We start from the raw sequence: 24,579 nt of genomic DNA, 5'->3' as shown, positions 1-24,579 counted from the left end.
TATTGTTTGATTAATAAGTTGATATAGGGATAGAGACAGACTGCCTTGTCCACATATTTTATGTACATATGATGTATTGTTTGAATTGAAAAGTTCATATAACGATAAAATAGTATGCTCCCCTCACGTCGACCTAGTATGTTTCTTTATATAAGAAGGACCTTCTTCAATATACCTATCTAATTTATATACTGTGTAGACTTTAGAGCAGAGTTGTGTGACCTGTTTCCCGAGGTTGATTTAATAGTTGGTATAGCGATAACATATTGTGCTCCCAAAGCGTCGACCTAGTATGTTTCTTTAGAAAGGAACAACCGTTTTTATTAAGTCTCTTTAATATATCCAATGTGTGTAGACCAGGGGTGGGCAACATACGGCCCGCAGGCCGGGTCCGGACCTCGACGAGATTTTGACCGGCCCGCTGACTGTATTTAACCACACTCTGTAATGTAGTCCGACGCATCATTCTTAAAAGTTGCCGATCGCTCTACTCTCACCGCACTGTCAGTGCGAGCTGGTGAAATAAACAATTGCCTTAGTAAACAAACAATTGCGTTAGCACACTTGTTAAACAAACAATATAAGGTCAAAGCAAAGAGCGTTGTAAACATTTCCCACTACCGTTATCAGTTAAATTTATATTTCAGATTCTAAATATGAATAGATTTTAGAAATTCGATTTCATATTAGGTTTTATTAACCATGAAATATTCCAAGAAAGGTAAAGTTGACTGAGAGTGTTGAGAATTTAATAAAGACTGGATACCCAAGTAAGTATTTTTCGTAATAATCCGGCCCGCCGAGGACTTCATTTTTCCACATTTGGTCCGCCGACTAGAAAACTTGCCCACCCCCGGTGTAGACTTTACACACGCAACAAAGAATTTTGTTCAATAGCCTTTTGCTATTAAAGACACACAGTTTTCAATTCTTTAAACGTCTCAACTACTGAAAGCAGTTTATCGTGTCGAAAACAAAAATTATTAACGTCGAAAATTACAAACGATGTAAGGACGCTTTGCACTGACTCTTGTTTCACGAAAGTTTTCTTGACATGACGTAGACATCTATCCTATAGAGCAGAGAAAAACATGCCGTATTTATCATATTCACTATTCCAAACCCCTTCTTTTTATACAAAGACAGGGCGACTGGCTGTGTTTCTTTAACTTGGAGAGTAACGGCTTTGTACTTCATCGAAGCAGCTGATCGAGTGCGTGTTTCATCATTCTTGTTCCTATTTTCATCGATCTCCAATCAGATAATACATAAACTTTCTGTAACAAATACCAAATAAATGAAAGCACTCCGATAGCTTGAGTACGACGTTATTTTAGAAGGGTGCCTTCAAAGCGCCTTCTTTCTTACATTTCTTTTGCATTACATCTTTATACATTTGAAAACTACTCCTGAAACTTGTAACTCAAATCAAATTGTAAGTCAGAATGCTTTAGCAAAAATCATTGCAATACATGCTCTTTGATTTCTTTCGGTGTATTGATTTCATTCGTAAATTCGTAAATGTAATTTCATTCGGACACGGACTTAGCAAAGCTATGTGAAAATTAGAAAAAACATGTATAGTACAACATATATGTGTGTAGAGTAAAAGTAAACTTATCATATATTTGAAGCAAAAAATAGGACAGTGCGGATCGGACAGACCTCGGTTCGATTGCAAGTGTTTAGTCAGGGATAAATTGAATAAATGCTTCCGTTATAAAAAAAAATTTTCGTGATTGCATGGCCGGGACATTTATGTCTAACGAGTGTGACGCCAGGATGGCTCGTCAAAACCGGGATGTATGCAGTGGTGGGATTCAGCCGGTTCTCACCGGTTCTATAGAACAGTCTCACGGAATTTTATAAGATCACCGAACCGGTTAGCATTACTGGTTACCATCAATGTTCTGTTTGTAACAGAACCGGCTGAAAATTATATCTTTTGTGAAGGAACCGGCTGACAAAAAATTGAATCCCACCACTGGACGTATGGTAAGCCTAATTGAAGGTGAATAAAGTTTGACCTACTCTCAAGGTAATTACTGTCCCAATTGGAAACCCGCATCTTTCTAATTGATCTGCTTCGTGCAGCCCTGCTGTTCCTACTTTTTTCCATTGACCATCTTTGAAAACCTCGGAAATCCAAAACTTTACGTATGTCTTGTCTGCGTTGACAATTCCCTTCTTGAACGCTGTTATTCCAGGTGCAAACAAAACGGTAAAACGATGCTGCATCTATTCATAGAATGGAGATCAAAAAGGCAAGTATTATATTCATTCCATGCTAATTTTGTTTAGTGATCTAAGAAGCTTGCTGCACATTAACACAAAAATATTTCTGTAACGTTTTGTCAGACCGAGGTCAGACTTTCCCAGACATACTACAACATACTTCAACTAAGTCTCATTTTATTTGCTTTGTCTTAGTCATACGTATTTCATTTTATTACATAATAGTATAATGATGACGTAAAATGAAGAAACAATGACTCACACCAGGTGTGGAATACCAGATTTGTTTTTATTACATTTGTGAATTGACAATTATACGACAAATGATAATTAACAAATGATACAATTACACCCCAAAAACTCACTTGTAAAAGCCAACAGAAATATTTGAACAGAGACGAAAACAGATATATACTGTGCGTCGTAGCCGATGTAATTGAGAAGCAACACGGACAATCCTGACAGAACAATCTGAATATAGTTTAGTCACGTTAGGATTTTAGTATTTGTTCGCTTAATGGTAGTTTTCTGCACTATTATCGACGCTCCAGCAGACGTACGTGTGCCAGTATGAAGGTAACTAATTTTGTTGGCCTATTTTACATCGAGTTGTGTAAAGGAACTGAAACCTATAAACAGGAGGTATATTTACTAACACAGACAGTTTTCAAACTCGTAATAGAACTAAAATAAGGAAAATTGGAATAAAATTATGGCCTAACTCAATCTGGTACACATACTACTCCCCTTTCATCAACCATGCATTTGTCATACGTGATTGCTGTTCATTGTATAAAAACGTGCTAATAACGAAACAGCATATTATTTTTAAAATTGAAGAAAGTATTTTAGAAGATTTAGCAGTTTTAACTGCAAACATTTCAAATTGAAATGGTGGAGAAATAGAGAAATTTACAGTGTTAATAATTTATTTGACAGTCAGTTATGTGACACTATATTATAATACTATATAAATTATTCAAATTTCGGCGCTCCAAAAGTGTGTGTACCAATATGGAGGTAACTAATTTTGTTTGGCTACTTTACATCAAGTTGTATGAAGGGACTGCAACCCATGGGCAAGGGGTCTATTCACTTGGCTAACACAAAAGGTAGTAATAGAACTAACGTAATCGCAAACTCGTGATAGAACTGAAATAAAAATAGAAACAAAATTATGGCCTGACCCAAACCTGGTACACAAACTAAGGGAGTACCTAATTTTCTTCATTGGAGTTACCTGTATTCGCCAATTTTTCCAAATTAAAGCCTTTAATGTATTAAAAAGTGTTTTATACAAAGAGCCGAGGATCATATCACGGACTTCTGGTATGTCATCATGTTCCAACTCACGAATTCGAAAGTCATAACCATCCACTGACCATTTAACATTGGAAGACATCTTTAGAAAGCTTAGTGCATATAACGCATAAACCAAATTTACCAGAAAAGGTATTTTTCTATATTTGCACAAAAATTGCATACTATATATTAGAAAAATTCGGAAGTCGAGCCAGGCCTCCACGATGCGGACATGATGGGAAAAGCTAACTCGCTAAATGCTCCGTCAAACTGGCGTTACATATAAAGTTTAATTTTATTCACATTTATTTTTACTAATACTTGATTTGTGTTCAGCATACATAAAACTAGGCCTTCCATTTTTAAAGACTGGTCACCACATTTTTCTAAATATTTTCGATCCCACATCTCCTACTTACAGAAGTCCTATGATAATGAGAGACCGGTGGCCATAAGTAAACTAATTCTAGATGTTTTATTTGATAACCTTTTAGGACTAATGGTCGATGTTATAAAGTAATTTGAGGTTATCAACCCATGACCCATAGCTGATGTATTGTTTTGTTTAATGAGTTTATATTGCAATGTTATGCTTCCCAAGCTCTGACCAAGTATGTTGCTTTATATAGGAACAACCATCTTTTATATATCGCATGTAAACATTTGATTTTGATGTTGGTTTAAAAGTTACTAATGGCCAATATATCTATAAATTCAATGAATTAAAAATCACAAATAAAAAGTGACTGCCTTTTCCACATATTTTATGTACATATTAGGTATTGTTTGATTTAAAAAGTTGATATAAAAAAAACATAGTATGCTCACCAAACGTCGACCTAGTATGTTTCTTTATAAAGGAAGAACAGTCTTCATTATCTCTCTCCAATATGTCTACTGTGTGTAGACTTTAAAGCAGTGCTGTACAACTTACTATTCGAGGTTCATTTAATAAGTCGACGGTAAAGGAACAACCATATTTTAAATATTTCATCAACCTCTTGTGACATCAGAAACACATGAAAGCGATGCTCGAAGTTGTGGATACGAAGTCAAAAACGAAGTAGTACGGGTTGACAATCTGCCACAGTAGAATACCGGTATCGCAGCCTCAACGACTTCACCTGTCATCATCTTTCTTCATCACAACACATTCTGTTTTTCGCTTGAAACAGACATGAAATTTACTCGTCGCCGAAAAGTGACTATGGCAGGGTTCGAGAGCTCAAAAGAAAAATAGTGTTTTTTAGATTTTCCGTCATTTCAAAACTCAGTTTTCCATTTTATTCATTTATCGATGCTACATGTGATCTTGTTTTTGTGAATGTAAATGATTATAACGCCACAGGATATCTGATATCAGCAAGTTGTACACTTTCACTCTCAAACTTTATTTTCAAAATTTTATCTGTTTTATTTCTAAATGCAGGCACATAATAAATGATTTCTTAGGGAATTGAATGATATTTGGCGCTACATAACAAATCAGTTTGGAAAACACTGACATATAGTCAGTGAAGTGCTTGAACGTTATATTTCTATGCTAAGTTTAAACAAATTGCATAGTAATTTGTTCCGGAAGATCGTTGGCAGATATACATATTTGACGCATTTATAATTCTCCGAGAAACTAGTTTCATTTTATTGATTTATACCGACGGTGTTTCTTCACAACTGATACTCAGTACGATTCATTTCCTGGTTGCTGTTTACTTGCTTATATTAAGATAGACTTACCATACGCCCCCCGAAACTTTTGTCAAGCTCTTTCGAATGCAGAGGTGAAACGTAGATACTATATAAATTTAATTTAGACAATAGACGTTGATGAAAATCACCAGACATGTCATGACAAAATACTGCGTGGTGTATTTTTGAGACGACGTCGTCTGATTTTACTAATCTTATGGTAATCTATCCCGTAGAAATCTGCTTTCATGATTTTACTGTGCCGTTGATCAAATCAGAATAATAAGTTTAAAACAAATTTTCTCAGAGGGCAGGTGAAATAATAAAAATTGGGGAGTTATTTTTGATCTTTTATATTCAAAAATGCAGTATTGAGTGATTTTAACCTCAACAATTAAGCCGTTTTAGTTCTGAGTGGTGTCAAAACATAGAATATAAAATAGAAAACAATAGAGAATGTGAATGGTGCAATATTTTAGCAAGGTAGTTACAAAAGCCTGCAAGTTCCACACCAACATTTGATTTATTGTGTATCAGAACCATAACTTGAATGTCGAAGAGAAATAAAGTATCATTTCCAACAACGAAACGAAACTTCAGGATGGTCTTCCGAGGTTTAGAATGATGTCACTAACAGCAAAAGTTCGCGCCGATGGTTCTCATGCAGGTTTCCACATAAAAGAATAAATTCAAAGAAAATCGTTTGGTTGTATAATAGTCGCAACAAATGGTCATCCATGGATTATAAACACAGTATCGTTACAAATAGTATTTTTTTGATGGTATACAAGTCTCCTAATTCATGTGAGTTTTAAAAAAAAGTATAGACAAAACTAGAGTAATATACGTTTACAAAACTTACTCCTAAGATGCAGTTTGATTTTGAGAGCATTAGAGATTTAAGCAAAAAAAAATAATATTATTTTGGCATACGAAGCATTGTTAGTTTTTTATTGTATAATCTACGACCTATTTTTCGTACAATTTGAGACTGTGGGGTTGGAGTCTAGGTCCGGAATTGTCTGGTATTAAGGTGAAAACCAGAGTCGAAATTCGAAGCAATAAGTTGAGATTTCCAAATTTGGTATTCAATTCAAGAGTCCTGCTGCACACTAACACAAATATATTTCTGTAACGTTTCGTCTGAGTCAGACAATCAGTTTACAACAATGACAAGAAAAGAGCCAGACGAAACGTTACAGAAATATATATATTTATGTTAAGTGTGCAGGAGAACTCTTGAATTGCATATTATAGTTTTTTATTCCTGCTACAGCATCCTTGCATTACATGCATACGGATCTTTTAGCGCAAAGTCATTGAGAACGGATTGGGAGTTAGTCTCGCGCACCCTCTACTGATAATTCTAAATTTGAGCATAACGCGACACAGTATGTACAGGATAATAAAATTCTTATATAGACCAAATCATATATCAAGCTTTGCTAAATCAAAATCGAAATAACGCTTGGTTTGACATGAATAAATTTAAACTTGTGGCTTTGAAAAATACTTGTAATTAAAATTGATCGCAAATTGGGCAAACCCAGTACGACTTTCTTTCTGGTACATTACTTCGCATTAAAAAGAATATTATTTAAATGTTTATAAAATAGAAGAATACGCTTACTTTCTATATCACATAATACACCGCTACTGTAGTATCGCAAGAAAATTGGACAATCAATGCGAATGCACAAAAGGATTTTCCTGTGGAATGATTATATCAAACAATTGTCAATGCTTTTCTATATAGTTAGAATATGATTAATTTTTGATTTGAATCATCGACACATTTGTCGCCAATTTGGTCTTTTCTGATATTTCGGGATGACAAAGGCATAATTTCAGAAAACAATATCATCAAAAATTGTGAAAAATTAAAAAAACGTTTTTATTTTAAGACAAATAGACTAAAATTTGATTTTGTATAATTTCACCATTTAGACCAGAGGTCGGCAATCTTTTGTCGCTCGCGGGCCAAAATTAAGAGTTGCAAGTCATTGGCGGGCCGCACATATTTTTAGAAAGTTAAAGATCGTACGGATGGGCGATGAATTATGGACAAAATTTGATTTTGTATAATTTTACCAATTAAATCAAACATTGCTCCAAAATCATTTGAATTATCACTGCGGCCGATGAAATATATTTTGCAAAGATCATTATGAGAACAGATGTGAGCATGTTGTATTTTCTATCGAAATTCAAAATAGATTCGCCTATTCGAAATAGATTATCGTATAATTTGGAAAATTTCCTAACTGAGATTAGTTTTTCTTTAGTTTTTCGTTGGCTTGCTTCATTGCTTTGAAAATCTCTTCTTCGGCGATCTACCAGGTATAACGAAACCGTCCTATGACGGGGTTTTAACGCATGAACAAGCTGACAGCAAACACTTGCTCAGTCTCGAGGATAAAAAGTAATTGAGCGTTGCCCATAGGGAACCTAATGTACAGAAAGGGTCTCTTTTGGAAACTATTTCACGAAAACTAATACTGTGTGTAATTTGGGGTAAGGCCAGGTTAAATCAGGCCAATTATTACAAATATAACTAAACTCAGAATTGCATGTTGTTATCCATGTTGGGCATCCTCAAAAGTCAATATTAGTTTAAGGTTTTTACCTTAATAACTTAATCTGAAGAAATTCATTTTTCAAGTTTTGGTTGAAGCTACAATTTTGCAACGTAACGTTATAAAGTGACTTATAATGCTGTAGGCTTTGGTTAACGCCCAAATGCTGGTCTGTGCAACTTATATGCTTATAACCTATATTGTGAACATATTTAAAACAATTTTCCATTGTATCTCTAACAATTGCTTGCTTTATACTTTTTGATGAACATTGTTTTGTATTGTGCATCGCTAAATCCTAAGATTCTGTTATACTCTACAAAAAGTTTCAATCTTAAATATGCAATTTTTGCGTTCTGCAGGGAGTATTAAAAATTTTTATAACTTAGGGAATATATTGACAAATAGTTAATAAAAAGGAAAATCAAAATGTGGAAAATTGTTCTTTGTCTGTGCTTTGTAGTACGGATATCGAAGGGACAAATTGAAGATTATGCTGCAGTTGGTGAGTTTTCAGTCTTATGAAATGTGGAGTTTGCCATATGGTCTGAGCAATGTGATATTTCCAATCCCATTTCGATAAGCTTCCGATAGAAGGTATAACGTAATGAATATGCATGAAAAACATCTTTTTATACCTATACCGCTTGGTATAGCGAGTTCTCTTTGGCTCCCTTTATGCGTAAACACTCATTTGGGGATATTTAACATACCAATCAAAGTTTTATTCAAATTGTTACCGTAAAAAGCAGATGGAAATGTGAATATGTTTTTGTTCTATGCATGTATCATAACTTTAATTGTTTCAAATTTGTCACTTACAAAATCAACGCTTATTTTTTTGTAAAGTTATACGTTGATAAAGGCGAAACAGTTCATTAACTCAAACGTCGAAAAAAACGATGAAATAAAGTTATAAAAACACGCTGTACATTCATTAATTGCTGTCATTGTCTGGTCTGTTTCTCTGGTTTCACCAGGCCTCAAACTTAACTCTGCTATATCTAACTGGGCAGAAACCCGACAGAAATGCTGTGACCAAAACCGGCACAACTATAGCAAATAAATGGTAAATAAATGTGATGTCACCGGATATTGCTAACTTGTTGGCTGTCCCAGACTTGAAAGTCGCCCGTTCACCATTCAGCGTCAACGCTTACTTGTATGAATTTACGTTAGAAAATCTCTATTTGCTTTTATTCATAGATTTCCTGCCTGTTTTTAGGAGTGAGAGATAGAAACAACTGAGTAGTTTCAATAATTTTATGATAATATTTTTCAGTTCCGAATGTACCAAATCCGGTGACACAAGGTGTTGTTACTCCAACCAGTATTGAAATATCATGGCCTGTTCAAACCCCAGCTATTGGACAAACAACATATGAAGTCACATACACAGATGGCACTACGTCTAAATCAGTAGATTTAGCAACATCATCATTGACTCTTACTGGATTGACACCGAACACAGAATACACCATAACGGTAACATTTTTCCTATGAACGATCCGCGTAGGTAAACATAGCATAGAAAAACATTTTTTTTATTGTGCTTTACTGATAGTCAAATAATCCGGCGTATGGTGATTCATGTGACTGCTGGTCGTATACGAGTTCCTCTACCATCAATCCCACGCATGTGAAACGAATAACTGCCAAATTAATCCTATGCTTGATATGATCTGATAATCGAACGAGAGGCCGTGGTTCCTTACATGATTAATCCGTTTTATTGGCTTTTCTCTGAGGTGAATATAAACAAATCCTTGATGTAATATATTATTCTGTATAAGGAACAGGCAAATAATTCCGTAGAAACTGTTTTAAGCTGAGGTGAAAAATTCTAAAGAACCATCAAAACCTATTTAAATGACAAATAAATAGCTCAATCATTAGGCGGTTACTATTAAAATTTGCAGGTGGTAGCAACAACAAATGCCGGTAGCGCTGCAGCAACTGATGCATTAGTTATCCGAACTGCAGAAGACAAACCAACCGCTGTTAGAAATTTGACAGCTGCTTTTGAAACTTCAAATTATACACTAACAGTAGCATGGGAAATGCCACAACCTACTAAAGGAGATATCACAAAATACAAGTAAGAAAACTGAAATAATATATTTGAGCTTTCAATTGTACACAGATTTTTTGCAATGTTATGTGGAACTTCCGTCCATCATCATCTTGATTCTTGACATCAATCAGTATTTGACTTTGGTTTAGCTGTCATTGTATGATGATGATCATTGCTCATCGCAATACCGAATAATATTTCTCACAAAGCTATTCAACCTTGAAATACGTTCATCTTCATTTTTATACTGCATTTTACATGCCTTTCCTTCAAAACAAGTCTTTGTCGTACAACCACTTCAAAATAAATAAATACTATTTTTGACAGAATGACAAAATTCTTTGTTAGTTCGGCATTACCAATCTAATTTAAATACACTCTGAGTGAGATCACGGTCTGCAAACTTCGTATAATGAACTTTCTATGTTATTCAGTGTGAAATGGACTGCCAGATCTGAGTCTGGTGGTAGTGACACAACCGTGACGACATTTCCAATCACATCAACACAGTCTCTTACTGATTATGTCATCAGCGTGACGGCATTCACAAGCGCTGGTGAAGGTCCAGTAGACCAAGTCACAGTTACCACACCAAAATTAGGTAAGTCTTCAATATATTAGATTGTACAGTATCACAAATAATTTCTTGTCTATCGAAAGAAACCTTTTGTATGGCTAAGTCACGAATTCATTTATCCATCGAATTTATTCATTTTCTACTCAGTTCCTGAAGTTCCTAAAGACGTCGCAATAAGTAGTATCACCAGTTCAACAGCAGTTGCAGAAATCACACCTCTGAACAATACTCAAATTGCTGTCACGCAATATATTATAACAGTGAGGTAACATATCATTTACTTTTTATTGCAATCATTTATTGTCCTTAATTAAGAGCTAAGGTAGAAACCTTATAATTTGAGGTATTATTAAAAATATCAACATTTAACTTGTGATGTAATCGTTATTTTTACTTGAGGCAGAGAAAAAGAAATTATATTTCACAAATCAGAAATATTCATTAGGCTGGTTGTATATTTCGACTTTTATTAGCAATAATATAACAATAGAAGCAGCGGTTAAGTTTCTAACTCAGAAATAACAACTCTGACTCGCTACTCATAAATTTCTTCTCTAGCTTCGACCCAGGGTAATAAAATACGACTTCGATTCTGAAACAATGCTAAACATTCCTAATTCCAAGGTCCCTGCTACCCACACAAAAAACTGTGTTATAGGGTCACACTTTGTTAGTATGACATTATATACATTAGGTTTATTTCTATATTAATTACTCCCCTTATTTATATCACTATGTGCAACATATTCTGCATATCTTTTCAGTCAAGATATCGATGACTGCAATTCATTTAATGACGCAAGTTGCCTTGAGAACGACCAGCAAACATTCGCAGCTACAGCTGACAACAGATACACAATAACTGGCCTCCAAGCCTACAGGTAAAGTTTGTTTATTATGTACAATATTATGTTTTACGATATTTGATGATAAAAAAAATCTGATATACTTTGTGTTTTTAATATTCAGGAAAACCTAATATTAAACAAGTTGATGTTGATGATTGATTTTTAAATGGCAAAAAGCCCAATGTGACAACAAACGATTAAGCTTTTTGAGCTAATGCTTCTGCCAGTGTAGTCTTTTGCCTTATTCCTAATTTCAAACAAACCATAAAAAACCTTCATAATTTCTCCTTTATTATTCATCATTTATTCAACATAGAAAATACGTCGTTTCTGTGGTCGCCGTATCTCTCGGTGGAAGAGGTGAATCATCCTCAAATTTGACGTTTAATACAGCCGCTGGACGTAAGTATGCTGAATGCGTAAGTATGCTAAAATAAAATTGAAAAGCTGATTAATTTTCAAGTATATATATTCTCTAAATGTCGATTACATCAACATTTTAATTTTAACATGTATTTTTTTACAGCTCCAAACCCTACCTTTAATGTAGTGACTGTATCACTACCGGGAGAAATTGTTGTGACCTTCAACGCCGGAACCCCGATTACTGGACCCACAGCTTATGGAGTAGTCTTGACTGCGCCAGATGGAACCAGCACGGGTGCGTCGGTTAGTACGCGCATATATATAATATTTAAGTACCCGAATGATTTAAAGTATATTAGAGGTGTTTCTGCAAAACAATGTTGTGCGTTTTTAGATTCAAATATTATATACCAAACTAATGTTAGAAGTTCAAAGTCGGAATCTCGAACTAAAACTGAAAAGACTTACAACTATAGTGTGTTGTGATTAGACTTGCTGTTGAGTACCTAGCAACGAATAGGAATGTTCACAAATAATGAGATAAACTGAGTTGGATACTATCTGCAAAGTATTATTAAATAAAAATTTAAAAAATTAATTGATATCGATGGCTTGAAGAATACTGGCAAACTTTATGGCTCGTGGCCTCCTTCCGGTATACTTTAGTACTCATGAGCCCGCTGTTTATGATTCCAGTAGTATTTATAGTGTTATTTTGATAGGTTCCGAATCCCATTGTGGTAATGCTCAACAAAGTGAAAACACTCGGTGAAATAACCTTATCGAGCAATGATACTAGAAAGAACGTTTTTTTCAGTAGGAAAAGGAGTCGAGGGAAAAGAAAAACCAGTTTTGCGCCCAGCATTGTGGCCACCCCACTAACTTCTCCACGAGCCCCAGATTGGAAACCACTGATATATCTACATTCGATAAATGCAGAAACATTAAGTCTAAATAAAAAATGTTATTTCAGGTTCCAGCATCTGTATCGTCGTCGATATCTATAACGGTTTCAGGTGTTGAAGACAATACTGTTTATGCTCTTACTATTACATCCGTCTTTGACGGAGTTGCAGCATATCAATTCCCACAAGGAACAACCGTTACATCAGGTATGAAATTTACGTGAACATGTATTATATTTTATACAAACTGTTACAAATATTTCCTTTAAACTAGTATCAGGACAACAAGGCTAGCTGTACATACATAAAAGATGTAATATGTGTTTCGGAGGGTTCCATTACATTTGAACCCACGTACATTTGAACCCACGACAATTGCACCTGCATGCCATTGCACCTATGGAATTTTTTCTGGTTTTACGGATATTTGTACCCATACAAACCTAACCCATGGGTTTTAGCACCCGCATATTGATTCAACCCGCGGATATACACATGGGTTCAAATGTACATGGGTTCAAATGTACGGTCACCGTTTTGGAGAACGCGAACCTTTTTGGCTCAGTATCGCATATCAAAAATATCATACGTGGATCAGGTGAAGAGTGTGCAATTTAATCGCGAATCATTGACACATCAAATAGCTACTTGTGCATTTCCTAGCAATATTGTCAGTAGATACTGGTTTAAATGTAATTTCAAGCACTTAACACCCGTAGAGTAATGAATCTACCGACACCTTACGTCGATAAATCATAGCATTTCAAATTTTTCACCTATACCTCAAACCATAGTTGCTCAGAATGACGCTGATGCCAAGGCGCCGTTTAAAATAGCCTATATAAAATATCAAATAAAATAGTCTAGTAGTAGATACAATTTGAAATTACGAAATTTTAGAAGTTGATATAATTGTCTTACAGTACCTTCAAGTCCGTCATCCACCGTGTCACGTGATAGTGATGTTCAGCTTACACTGACAATACTAGCTGTAGATGGAGCAACATCTTACTTGGTTACATATATACAGGTAATACGACTGTTTCTTACAATATACGTTATGTGCAAGCTTCGTGCATTGTACTGACCAATTGTAGCTTGCTATTGAATTCGACGGTAATACTTTGATTTCATAATTGGTTGAAGATGCGAAAAGCGAATACGAAATCAACTCTTTTGAAATCTTTTTTTATATTGCAAAAAAAGTATTATCTACTTTCGAATTTCTCAAAAATACTACAATCATCAAAATTTTGTTGCAGTTGTTCATCAATATGAAACTCAAACTGACAAGTGTTAAAGCATCTTTATCTGTTAATGCTATAAATATTACTTGATGTCAATGATTATAAACTTCAAAGCAGAAATTTTACACCATAAATTAGCTTGTTATTTCTTGTTTTTGAACATTTAAAGTTGATGCCACAGTTATTAATTGAAATCCCTGTCTCAAATTATAAATATTAATATATACTCATACATTTCAGGCCGATTGTCCCAACTGCCCTGCTCAGACTGCAACGTCTACTGACACAACTGTGGTTTTGAGTGAACTCACAGCATATACAACATACCGGTATGTTGAGTTTTATGACCTATGTTATGAAGCTATAATCACGTTTGTTACACTTGTTACTATTGACTATTGTATTTATGATAATAACTTGATTTTAAAAATGTGCAAATAAATGATATGCCAAAGTGGGAATCATTTTTGTCATATTTTGACTGTTGAAATTTTTTATACAAGGTGAGTTAAAAACAGAACTCATAAATTTTCTAATTTCGTCTACTAAAATGTAGAAAATGACACTGTAGCCAAACAGTAGTCTTTGCGTGCTTTACACATAAGTCTTGTTGTCTCCAGATTATGTCCAAATAACCTGAGTTGTTCTTTTTTGTCACTCTATATTTCAACTTGTCAGACGGATATCAAAAACAATAGCAAATATGATTGGACCGAGCCGTATTACAATTCTCCCTTTGCATCATAACGTTGTTATTCCATTTATAACTGAATTTGCTGGTCTCACTTTTTTAAATAGAAGATATTTGTTCAATGCACTTGCTTGATTTGCTGCAATTCTCCTTTTTAACTTCACAAAGGTATTTTATACCAAACTTTTCACCTAGACCCGTTATTCATTTGAATCTCTTCCTTTTAGCTATTTGCTTGTATTTTTTGATAACACCTTTCCAACATCCAATAATTTATTTCTTCTTTATATTTGAAGAATATCTGCATTTGCTGTATCCGCAGCTGGAACAAGTCCGGGAACTACCTTATCACAGCAAACAAGGGCAGGAAGTAAGTTCATTTTCTTCGGATAGCGTTGTTACAATGTTTATTTCCTGTGGTATAAAGTAATCCAACCACCCATTTTGTGTGAACATTTTGAATGCAATACAAATGTGACTGACATGAAGCCAAATGCCATTGTAGATGTTAAAACGACTACTGTTTTGGCAATTGTTTACAAAATCAAGACTGTGCTAGAGGAATGATTTTAAACCAATCCTATGCTACAGAAGCAGTCAATGACATTGAGTTAAAGATGCCAGAAAATGCGAATTATTTATATATACATCCATTGTAGACTTTGAAATGTAAAAACTTCATGCCAGATCAAATATCCAAATGTGGAACCTGCAAAATACATGATGAAATATATGTACTCACACATTGCACTTTTTTACACTTTCAAGTTCCTACTCTCAGAGATTCAAACTACACAACATCTTTCATAAATACGAGCGATACAGAGACGTACCCTCCCTATTATACTGTCACAGTAAACAACGTATGTGAAGAAAAGCCTTTTGTATTCAATGAAGATACTGGAGTAATCACAAAAATGATTTATATAGTTATTCAAAATGGATCAACAGGTAAATGGAATTATACTTACTTTTAACTTATATTCATAAAAATATATGTTTATTTTTATGCTTGTTTCTGCAAATAAAGCTGTTTATAAAAGCCATTGATATGTCTGATTCAGAAGCTAGTATTTTTCGGAATGACCAGATTTTCTAGTTCGGCATTTCTTACCCATTTTATTGGGTAAGATAGTGTTCATGTGATTTTAACCCATTTTAATCTGCGATACCAAAATACTTGAAACCAAAGTTGTTTGTTGAGTACAAGTAGGCCAAAATCGGGTCGATTAAATTTTGCATGCTAGGATTTTCTAGAAGCAACTTGCATCTTTAACTATACATAAAATTTGAAAGATATTTGACCAGTGATATATGTTAAAAGAAATGCGATTTTCATCGCTGCAAGAACACTCTAGTAAAGTGATTCATAGTCTGTTGTTCACTTTGTTTCAAAATAAATGTTTTCCATGAATTATTATATACAACATGCTGAAAGACTAATCTTGGCCATTAATATTTCAGTCAGCATTGATTTATCAAGATTTTGGGCAACTTCTTCCCAAGAAGATGTTTCTTCCCCTTATGTTACTCTCACCGTTCCATGCGAAAATAACAGTAATCGAAAAAGGCGTGCTGTTGTGAACAATGGTGTAAATATTGGTAAGTTCAATAACGTAACTAATGATTTCACAAAAAATATATTGTTTTCAGTGGTGTATGTTACCTTGGCCTTTGACCCCATAAAATTTCTTCATATACTTACCAGCCAATGCCAATGCTCGATTTTTTATGTTTATTTTAAAAAGGTTTCAGCGAGAGCGTGTAAACGAATATACTTTTTCAAACGCTCAATATATTTCGAAATACTCAGGCAGTTGCCGTGAAAAATTATTGCCAGATAATTTTAGCATTTCCTATTCCTGTTTTTTAAGGAACGTTTTTTGATTGCGACAAATGTACTTAAACTTTTTTACTGAATATTTCGATTTATTCCCACACTTTGATACATACCCACCTTTATACATATTTCCTTGCATAAAGGTGCTGACAATAATTGCCAAACGGGTACGAATACAGAATGTAATGGACCATTGAAACCAGACACAGCTTACACTATACGAGTATGTGGTGCGAATGAAGAAAACAATTCAGTTTGTACTAAACCGAGTGTATTTGTAAAAACTGATCCTGAGCCTCCATGTAAGTAAAATACACTGTGTGAATTATATAGATTTTTTCCGTGGGCTATATGGACTTGCCAAGCTTGATTGAGAACCTGTACTTTTATTGTCTTCAAACATTTATTGCTGAACAACAAGTCTGCTATATAAACTTGATCTGAAACTTTGAATTTGAAACATTCGTATATCATTAGAGCCAGAGATTTTATACTGAAAATAAATTTATCCCGCAGAGCTGGATTGGGGTAAATTCTACAACAAGAAAGTATGTGAACATATTTATCCGTAGCTCATATAGCGGCTGTGCATTAACTAACGATACTTATCTTACTATGGAGAGACTGTCCACTTCAGATCGTCACCATTTGTTCATATTTTCTTTACGGTACGCAAACGGCAGTTTACAATTTTACATCATCGTTGATAAATTCAATTTTACTTTTGAAATTTGGAAATTGAAAAACGATAGAATGAAATTTGGAGAACCCTTGATATACGATGTGGTTTACAAAATAGAATGCAAAGAAACTACCTTAAGCTAGGTTTAAAAATAAATGTTATTGGGCGTTTTAACACTTCTTTTTTTCAGCACGTGGAGCAGGTGAAATAGCTGTGAATGTGCTTTTCTCCATCTTATTACTCATTATCATCATTCTTATTATTGTATATTACGTGAAAAGAAGGTAATCATATTGATATCAATAGCATTATTGTCGTACCCTGGGGTAATATTAAACAGACTATCTTAGCACACCATAGATAGATTGATCCAATCGTTTATTTACAAATCAAGAAAGTTATTTGCTTTGAGTTGGCGTTTCGAATTTTCCTTTGTCAATATATATGATTGAAAAAGTTTGTAAAAAAGTAGTTTGTAGACGAGTGTCTTCTGAAGTGTTATTCATATTGATAGTGTTTTTTTTACCTACAATTTTTTTATCCAGGCAATCTCATTTTGAAAAATATAGAGTATCGAAAAGTGGAAAACCAAACTCAACATTTGAAAGTACGAAGAGTCAACAGGAATGCCAGGATCCAACAGCAGAGTCTCGGGCACAATACACTGAACCCGCAGTTGTGAGTATCTCATTAAAAAAGCATATTTTGAAAATCTCTCTTACATCTCAAATTTTGATCGCAGCTATATTATTTTTTTCCTCTATATAGTTTTCACCTATTTGTTTTCATAGTTCTCTTGCAGACGTTTAGAAGGAAAGGGTTTTTAGGTTTTTTATGGCTCAATTTATACAAAATATATATTAAATAGTATACCATACTTTACATATTTATTTTTTTTCAGGCGTAACAAGAAAATGAAAGGCGGTCTGGAAGAAGCTATAATACTAATCTACAAGCAATAAAAATTTCAGACAGAACCTTTTTTTATAAATTTACTCCAATAACTTCAATATGGATTATGCTAACTGTTTGTTTTCTCGTGCAAATTAAGGAATTATTTCATATATCGTAATAGCATATTCTCCAACATGAATGAACCTGCCAAAATATAGAATATGCAGTAACAAAGTCAATAATATTGAAAAAACATATAGCTAATCCCAATGAAAATTTTACTTGTCCGTGTTTTCAAAATGCACATGATAAAACATCCTTTGTTCACATCTACCATTATTCAATTATTATAATAAATGTCCAAGCCATTTTGCTGTTTTTTTATTAAAAAATATTCAATTTTGTAGAATATTCCTGCATTTAAACTACATCTATATAGTAATGCATAGTTTTTCAAGAGTCAACAGATTCAAAATTGTTTCCAATATTATTGTTCTTCAATCAAACAATCATATTTTGTCTTGCTCGTATGCAAACTAACTATCAGTATTTTATGAACAACTAAGATTAACAATACCTATTTCTTGTGTCTTCAACTTAATTTCTATCACTTTTCTATCTACCACTCTGCTACGAACAGCAGAGACTATCGTCACGCGTTTCCGGTCATGAAGCCGAAACATTTTGAGACGCTATGTTTACAATGAATTCTCATATTGTACTTTTTTGTATTTCACGCGAAACCGTAACGCCTCATACTGATCGTTTGTAAAGTCGTGTTTGGGTATTGTGAACCCAAAACATGACATGTGAGATTTCCAAGATGGATTAAAATCAGATGTCCAGTACTACATAGGAATTCCATCCACCAGCAGCAAACAATCGTCTCTCATACACGATTTAAACCAGCATCAACTCAGCTAAAAACCAAAAATGACAAATTAAACTGGGTTACTGCGAAATGTCGCATTGTTTCTTGTTCTGAGGAAAAGTGCAAACATTTTATGAAAGCATTTTGATTATGCATATCATACCATCTCTTGTTCAGTGTGGTACTGCATTACAAATATGGGGATAATCAAATTATTAAACCCTCACTTCTTGACTAAGGTTAAGTGCTGAGCGAAAAGATTAAACACTTCAGGAAAAATTGTGTTAAAGAAAATAATCAGTATATAGTTTTAAGCGCGGGCCATACTTCGCTGTTTTTTTTAATTTAGATAAGATAGCCGCATATACTTATCTATAACCTTGCTTGGGGTGAGAACTCAAAACACATAATTAAATAAATGAACGACTATTCTTCATCCTCCGTTTTTTACTTTAAGACATTTGTTCCACACGCGTTTACTTTGATCGAGGCTCTGTAAAAGCAGCCAGTGATATACAACGCGCTAGATTATATGAAAGAACCGGAATCTGTCATAATTTACCGCTAGACAAATGTGTGGTTCCTTATTTTACTCATCAGTTCTGTATTCTCAACATATTAAACCCATATCTACTTGTCTATCATCATCTGGTACTTATAGGTGATATAATGAAATTTATGAGAGAGACTGCACTTTTTCACAAATTTAATTTTGTCGGAGTAATAAGTTATCATAAGTGTAGCATCCTAACTTATCCTGACGAAAAATTGAATCTCCAGCGTAACCTGTATTCCTTACTCCAACCTGTTTTTGGCATGCCCGTTTATATGAACCAATAGTTTAGATAAATTGTTGTTGCTTATAAATTACTTCAATTTACATTTTTACCATTAGCTACTACAAGATATAGTATAGACTTGAATTAAGTAAATTTCACAAACGACTATATTCAAATATTTTGAAATTGTTTGAACAAGTTGAAATATATCATTTCCTGGTCACTAGAATCTACAAACATGTACGAGACTGAACAAATGAAAAACTAAACGTTGATACTTTTCCAGAATTCATGATCAACAACCTGCTGAATTGTTGGTCGACGACTTTTATCATCGTGAGTCATTTTTTTAAGCAAATCACAGGCTAAGTGAGGATTGGGAATCAGTAAATCACTACGATCATTATCTTGCGTAACATATTTAAATGACCTATATGTGTTAAGATTGTTAGACCACAATCTATACAAGATATTACCCAGCATCTTTATATCACTTTCAGTGCTAAGTTTTGGAAAAGATACGGAGGAAAACATGCTAACGTTATAAAGACTAATTTTCACGTTTTGCATGTCAAGTGAAAACAGAATACACCACTTCCATGTTCCATGAGCAATATTATGTTTATGCAGATGTTGTAGACCACTAACTAACTGTTTTGCTTGTACGAGAGCAAGTCTAGGGTCAAAAGGAAATTTATTTTGTTTCCTCTCTTCGTAATATGTCTCAAGAGTTAGAAACTGGCATCTTTCAGTGACAACAAAATGTTTATTTATTTCTTTTATCAAACCACTAGCAAAGACAGAGAGTACATTTTGATGTGGATGTTGCTGAAGAACTTTTGTTTTGTGAAGTAAGTCTTCATTCCAGTTTGAAAACACCCATACTTCTAAAGGTTCTGCAACTGAATTAGGTAGTTTCAGTTGGCCTTCATAAACTTTGAAATGAAAATTGTCATCAATCAATTTGTCTGTAAACCACCAGATGTCATCAGTTAAATGCTGGCGATCTGAAAATATCTCATTTAAAAAAAATAGAAAATGAAATAAAAAACTTCATCTGAAATGAAGAACAATTTAATGATTTGCAAAACAATAGATAATAACACTGTGGGTTATATTTCCCAATTAAAATATGGTTATGTTTAAAAATTTAAAACGCTTCCAGTCGCACATTTAAAATGCAAAGTTTTCATATTAAGTGTAAGCAACATGTCTGGGACCGAATCGATGGATCTGAAACCAGAATTTAACCATGTTGAGGGAAATTGGGCGTGTGTGTGTTTGAGCAATTTTAACTGAATACCTTATTATGCAAATAAGTGCAGACCCGAAGGAGCAATTCCCTAACTATCAATGGCAGGATCAATTTTAGCACAGATTTAGTTTTAAAGATAAACGAACAATTATGATCACAAGATCAATTTATTCACTGAATTCAGGGATGTTTGGACAAGCAAAAGTGAATTCCTGAGTTGAATCAATGCAAATACCGATAAAATGACACATGTTTGTTATTATGTTTTAATTTATTAAAGAAAAAGAATAAAAGGAATGATGAAATCAATATATCTCACATTTCGAGGTCAAAGCTGTCTTCCTAATTTTTTCTTTTTCTTCAAGATATTTTGCAAAGTGGAAATTATTAACACGCTTTGATAATGAAGTTGCAACTTGTGAAGAATGACTGAAAGGATGATTGATTAGTTTTAGTACGAAACGTTATTTGAGTGTCACAGCCAATAATAATATTCTATTCATCCATTACTAATCCTTGCATGCTAACATCCATGCTACACAAGAACACAATTAATGCAGCTTGCTCAATCTAAGGTAAGTGTGATCAGAATTCCTATTTTGAGAATATGTTATTTTGAACTTTGTTCTGAATTCGATATTTCTTCATTCATAAAAGTACTTCTACAATGAGAATTAATCTTAGCAATTAATTAGTCTCGGTAAGATTTCAAAATTTATTGCTAAATGACAATACCTGTGAGACAACAACTACAAAACATGTCTGACTCAATGCCAGCCCACATAATGAAATAGACAAGAGTTTTGTTTGCTACGGAGCAAATAAAAGTTGGATAATAAGGTTATCTTCCCTCCAAACAATGCTCTGGACAAGCATTCTAATAGGATTGTGTCTAAATAGGAAACATGTATTACTGCAAAATAAATATACAAACCTTTTGGTTTTCTTTTTTGTTGACAAATCTGATTTGAAAGTTCCATTTTCAAAATGTGGAAGCAAAAGTTCATCATGCCTGCTTGTTGGAGAGCTTTGTGAGCTGCAATGTGCAGATTCTTCCTGTATATCTCGGAATAGTAAACCTGAACAGAGATAAATTTCTTTTAGATACGCCTTTACTTTCAGTCAGCGGTCAAACTTTATTAGTGGGCCTTTGTCATTTACAATATCTATATATTTGATGCTGAAATCTAATGAATGGGGAATAACTTTACTACTGACAACCTCGAAATATATGCATATAAGCTATAGGTCAATGATTCTTTATCCAGCATATTCAGTTAGCAAAACTATTAATTAATATAACAAAGTATTTTACACCCTTTAAAATCGTTCTTACCTTTTACATTCGGTGGAGCCATATACTTATGGGAAAGAACCTCGTTTATCATTGGACGTTTACGAGGAACAAGCTGCAGCATCCATTCCAGTAAATCTTTTGCAACTTCTGCATTTGGAACTAAAAGTCCATCCAGGTTCAGGTTTTTGTGGTTTTTCATGAAATGATTCCATAACTCTCTTTCATCGCCAAAAGGATGTTGGCCATCACTCCATACATAGTAAACAATGACAGCCAGTGAATATATGTCAGTTTTTTGGGAAGTTGGAAATCCAGTCACAAATGATTCAGGGGGTCTGTAACCGTCAGTACCGAGGCCTTTTCTGGTGTAAACTGTTTGAGTCTTTGACTCGATGACTTCACTTATGCCAAAATCACCAATTTTAATGACTTTCTGATCGAGGGATAAAAACACATTGTCCGGCTTAAGGTCTTTGTGCACCACAAGTTTATCATGAATGTATTGTATTCCAGTGAATAACTGTTTTGCAAAATCCAGTGCAAGTTCAGGATCAAATGTAATTCCGTCATTCTTTCGATTTTCCACAAAACTTCTCAAGTTTTCTTGGTTACATTTGTCCATTGCAATGTACATATATTTTATTGGACCTTGTTGATATTCGTCTGAGTGAATCACAGAGACCACATGAGTGTGAGGGTTCAGTCGGAGAAGAATTTTTGCCTCTTCCACACTTTGTTTGTTGTATTGAACAAATTTTATTGCAATCGGACGGGTTCCATAAGTTGCACTCGATATTTCTCCTTCATATACTTCACCATGGTTTGAAATTTTTTTATCCCGAAATAACAAAATAGAATCGGAGAGTTTGATCGAATCTGGAAAACAAAACAAAGTAAGCAATCACTATTTGATAAGGTTTACAAAATTTTTAACTCACATAATATTTTATGCTTATCGGTTGTAAGATCCTAAAATCCATTTAAAATTCATTTCAGTTAATATTCACCTGTATTAGATATACTGCTTTCCGTACATCTGATCTTAGCTGGTGGTTCATCACCACTTTCCTCGATCACATGATTTGTTGTTTTATCAAGGGTTTCCATATTAGCATCATTCATGTTTACTAACTAATAAATAGGGAATAAAATATCACTATTTTAGAAACCCCCAATGCAGGCAGACAACATCCAGGTTTAGTTAAATATTAAACCATTTGTTTATGCTATTTATTTGAGTTTTGTAGATGAATTTCGACATCTAGTTCCTTGTTTGGAGCAAGATTTTAAAACGTCTCAAGAAAAAGTGTTATTAATATTCCATTTCCATGGGCCCGATATGACGATAGAATTGTAGTTAAGAACCTTCAAATTACTTGTGCCAGTTTTCGTACAGAATTTCAATAGCTAGCTAATCGGGTTTCTTGTTCCGAGAGAAAATATAAAATATTCCCCGATAATTTTATTATTCTTTGCCCATAGCTGTGAGCCCGTCACAGAATTTCAAGTAAAACATCTTCACCTCTGATATTTATTATTTTAATTATTCGGTACTACCTTGAATGACATTTGGAAGAATTAACCTAACTGAGTCCTAACTTTTTCGGCAAGCGGCATACTTTTACGACGAATCGACTTTCAACTTTTAAGCGCTGGATGTAACCGTTTCGGAGGTAAAATAATGGATTGGTTAGGATTCGTAGGAAAATTCAAATTCCTGATGGTTTTTACAATGAATGTTTGCAAATAGATTTAACCAAAATTGATACTATCGCATTTTTTGAAATTCGAAATGGGCTTGGCATATTGAAAATCTTTCATAGAACATGAATATGCCGCGGCACACAGTTTGAGAACCGCTGGCTTAACTGCATCAAATCGCTTTTCCAAACTTCAAACGAACCAACAGAGATTTAGGTATTTGTGACCTAATATAGCTTGTATACCTTTGTGAGCTAAGTGAGTGTGTAAAGAGCTTCTTTACGATACGATGAGAAATCGGTGTCTGCTTGTACACGGCTTTCAACGTAGCGAAAGGCGCGAGTATGCGACGTATTACGTAGAAATAGAAAAAAAGAACAATTCCGAGTGTCGGTACCAATAGGGAAGGTAAGGTAGAAATGGGTTATATTCAATCAACTTAAACTCATTCCCAACACTCAATAAAGATTTGGATTTGCGCGTTCCAAAAGTAACGGTTGTGTCTCGAAGTGCTATTTTATTTTCAATGCGGAACCTATCTAATGCAAATAACTAGTTAATCTTATTAAAGCGACTTCACACTGGTCGATTACATTATTTTTAAGATTTCTCTAGAATGGAATTTAATTCCAAAAGAGCAAGTTCGTTAAGACTCAACTTTGACATTCTTTTATTTTTTTTGCATATGACATAATAGGCCACGAAATATTGGATGATACTTCACTGTATTTCTTTCCTAGTGATTTACTT

General features: G+C 34.0%; 3 protein-coding genes across 4 annotated transcripts; 1 reads left to right on the top strand and 2 right to left on the bottom strand.

Annotated features, from left to right (window-relative positions):
* Nucleotides 1-1,151: 1,151 nt before the first annotated feature.
* Nucleotides 1,152-3,652, bottom strand: LOC120330295 (uncharacterized). The gene is made up of 4 exons (XM_078115929.1): nucleotides 3,476-3,652; nucleotides 2,601-2,706; nucleotides 2,032-2,238; nucleotides 1,152-1,277 (listed from the first exon to the last, which is right to left on the bottom strand). The coding sequence occupies exons 1-4, from the start codon at nucleotides 3,635-3,637 to the stop codon at nucleotides 1,258-1,260; spliced, it is 495 nt and encodes a 164-aa protein (XP_077972055.1). The 5' UTR covers nucleotides 3,638-3,652; the 3' UTR covers nucleotides 1,152-1,257.
* Nucleotides 3,653-12,628: 8,976 nt separating this feature from the next.
* On the top strand, nucleotides 12,629-18,357 carry LOC120340028 (uncharacterized). The gene is made up of 10 exons (XM_078116135.1): nucleotides 12,629-12,779; nucleotides 13,496-13,602; nucleotides 14,060-14,148; nucleotides 14,807-14,880; nucleotides 15,279-15,461; nucleotides 15,975-16,112; nucleotides 16,494-16,652; nucleotides 17,223-17,316; nucleotides 17,578-17,710; nucleotides 17,934-18,357. The coding sequence occupies exons 1-10, from the start codon at nucleotides 12,629-12,631 to the stop codon at nucleotides 17,937-17,939; spliced, it is 1,134 nt and encodes a 377-aa protein (XP_077972261.1). The 3' UTR covers nucleotides 17,940-18,357.
* A 1,296-nt stretch (nucleotides 18,358-19,653) lies between these two features.
* On the bottom strand, nucleotides 19,654-23,581 carry LOC120338684 (serine/threonine-protein kinase Nek5-like). Of its 2 annotated transcripts, none has more exons than XM_078115922.1 (6): nucleotides 23,463-23,581; nucleotides 23,136-23,260; nucleotides 22,168-23,004; nucleotides 21,766-21,910; nucleotides 21,151-21,260; nucleotides 19,654-20,583 (listed from the first exon to the last, which is right to left on the bottom strand). In XM_078115922.1, exons 2-6 carry the CDS (start codon nucleotides 23,248-23,250, stop codon nucleotides 19,841-19,843), a joined length of 1,950 nt encoding a protein of 649 aa, XP_077972048.1. In that variant the 5' UTR covers nucleotides 23,251-23,260; nucleotides 23,463-23,581; the 3' UTR covers nucleotides 19,654-19,840. The 2 variants fall into 2 exon arrangements, with proteins under 2 accessions (XP_077972048.1, XP_077972049.1); XM_078115923.1 differs by having other exon boundaries at nucleotides 20,427-20,593.
* Between the last annotated feature and the right edge of the window lie 998 nt (nucleotides 23,582-24,579).

The sequence above is a fragment of the Styela clava genome, chromosome 9 (assembly GCF_964204865.1).
Source record: "Styela clava chromosome 9, kaStyClav1.hap1.2, whole genome shotgun sequence".
Classification (NCBI taxonomy): domain Eukaryota; kingdom Metazoa; phylum Chordata; class Ascidiacea; order Stolidobranchia; family Styelidae; genus Styela; species Styela clava.
Note: the sequence above shows the minus strand (reverse complement) of the source record. Positions and strands in the feature narration are given on the sequence as shown.

Coding starts and splice junctions, on each gene's coding strand:
- LOC120330295 (XM_078115929.1), bottom strand. CDS start 3,637: ATGTCTTCCAATGTTAAATGGTCAGTGGATGGTTATGACTTTCGAATT. Junction 2,707..3,475: donor GGAAAAATTGGCGAATACAG/GTAACTCCAATG, acceptor AACTATATTCAG/ATTGTTCTGTCAGGATTGTC. Junction 2,239..2,600: donor ATTTCTGTTGGCTTTTACAA/GTGAGTTTTTGG, acceptor TTCTATGAATAG/ATGCAGCATCGTTTTACCGT.
- LOC120340028 (XM_078116135.1), top strand. CDS start 12,629: ATGTTATTTCAGGTTCCAGCATCTGTATCGTCGTCGATATCTATAACG. Junction 14,149..14,806: donor ACAGCATATACAACATACCG/GTATGTTGAGTT, acceptor TTATATTTGAAG/AATATCTGCATTTGCTGTAT. Junction 16,113..16,493: donor GAACAATGGTGTAAATATTG/GTAAGTTCAATA, acceptor CCTTGCATAAAG/GTGCTGACAATAATTGCCAA.
- LOC120338684 (XM_078115922.1), bottom strand. CDS start 23,250: ATGAATGATGCTAATATGGAAACCCTTGATAAAACAACAAATCATGTG. Junction 21,911..22,167: donor GGCTCCACCGAATGTAAAAG/GTAAGAACGATT, acceptor ATCTCTGTTCAG/GTTTACTATTCCGAGATATA. Junction 20,584..21,150: donor GACAGCTTTGACCTCGAAAT/GTGAGATATATT, acceptor AGATATTTTCAG/ATCGCCAGCATTTAACTGAT.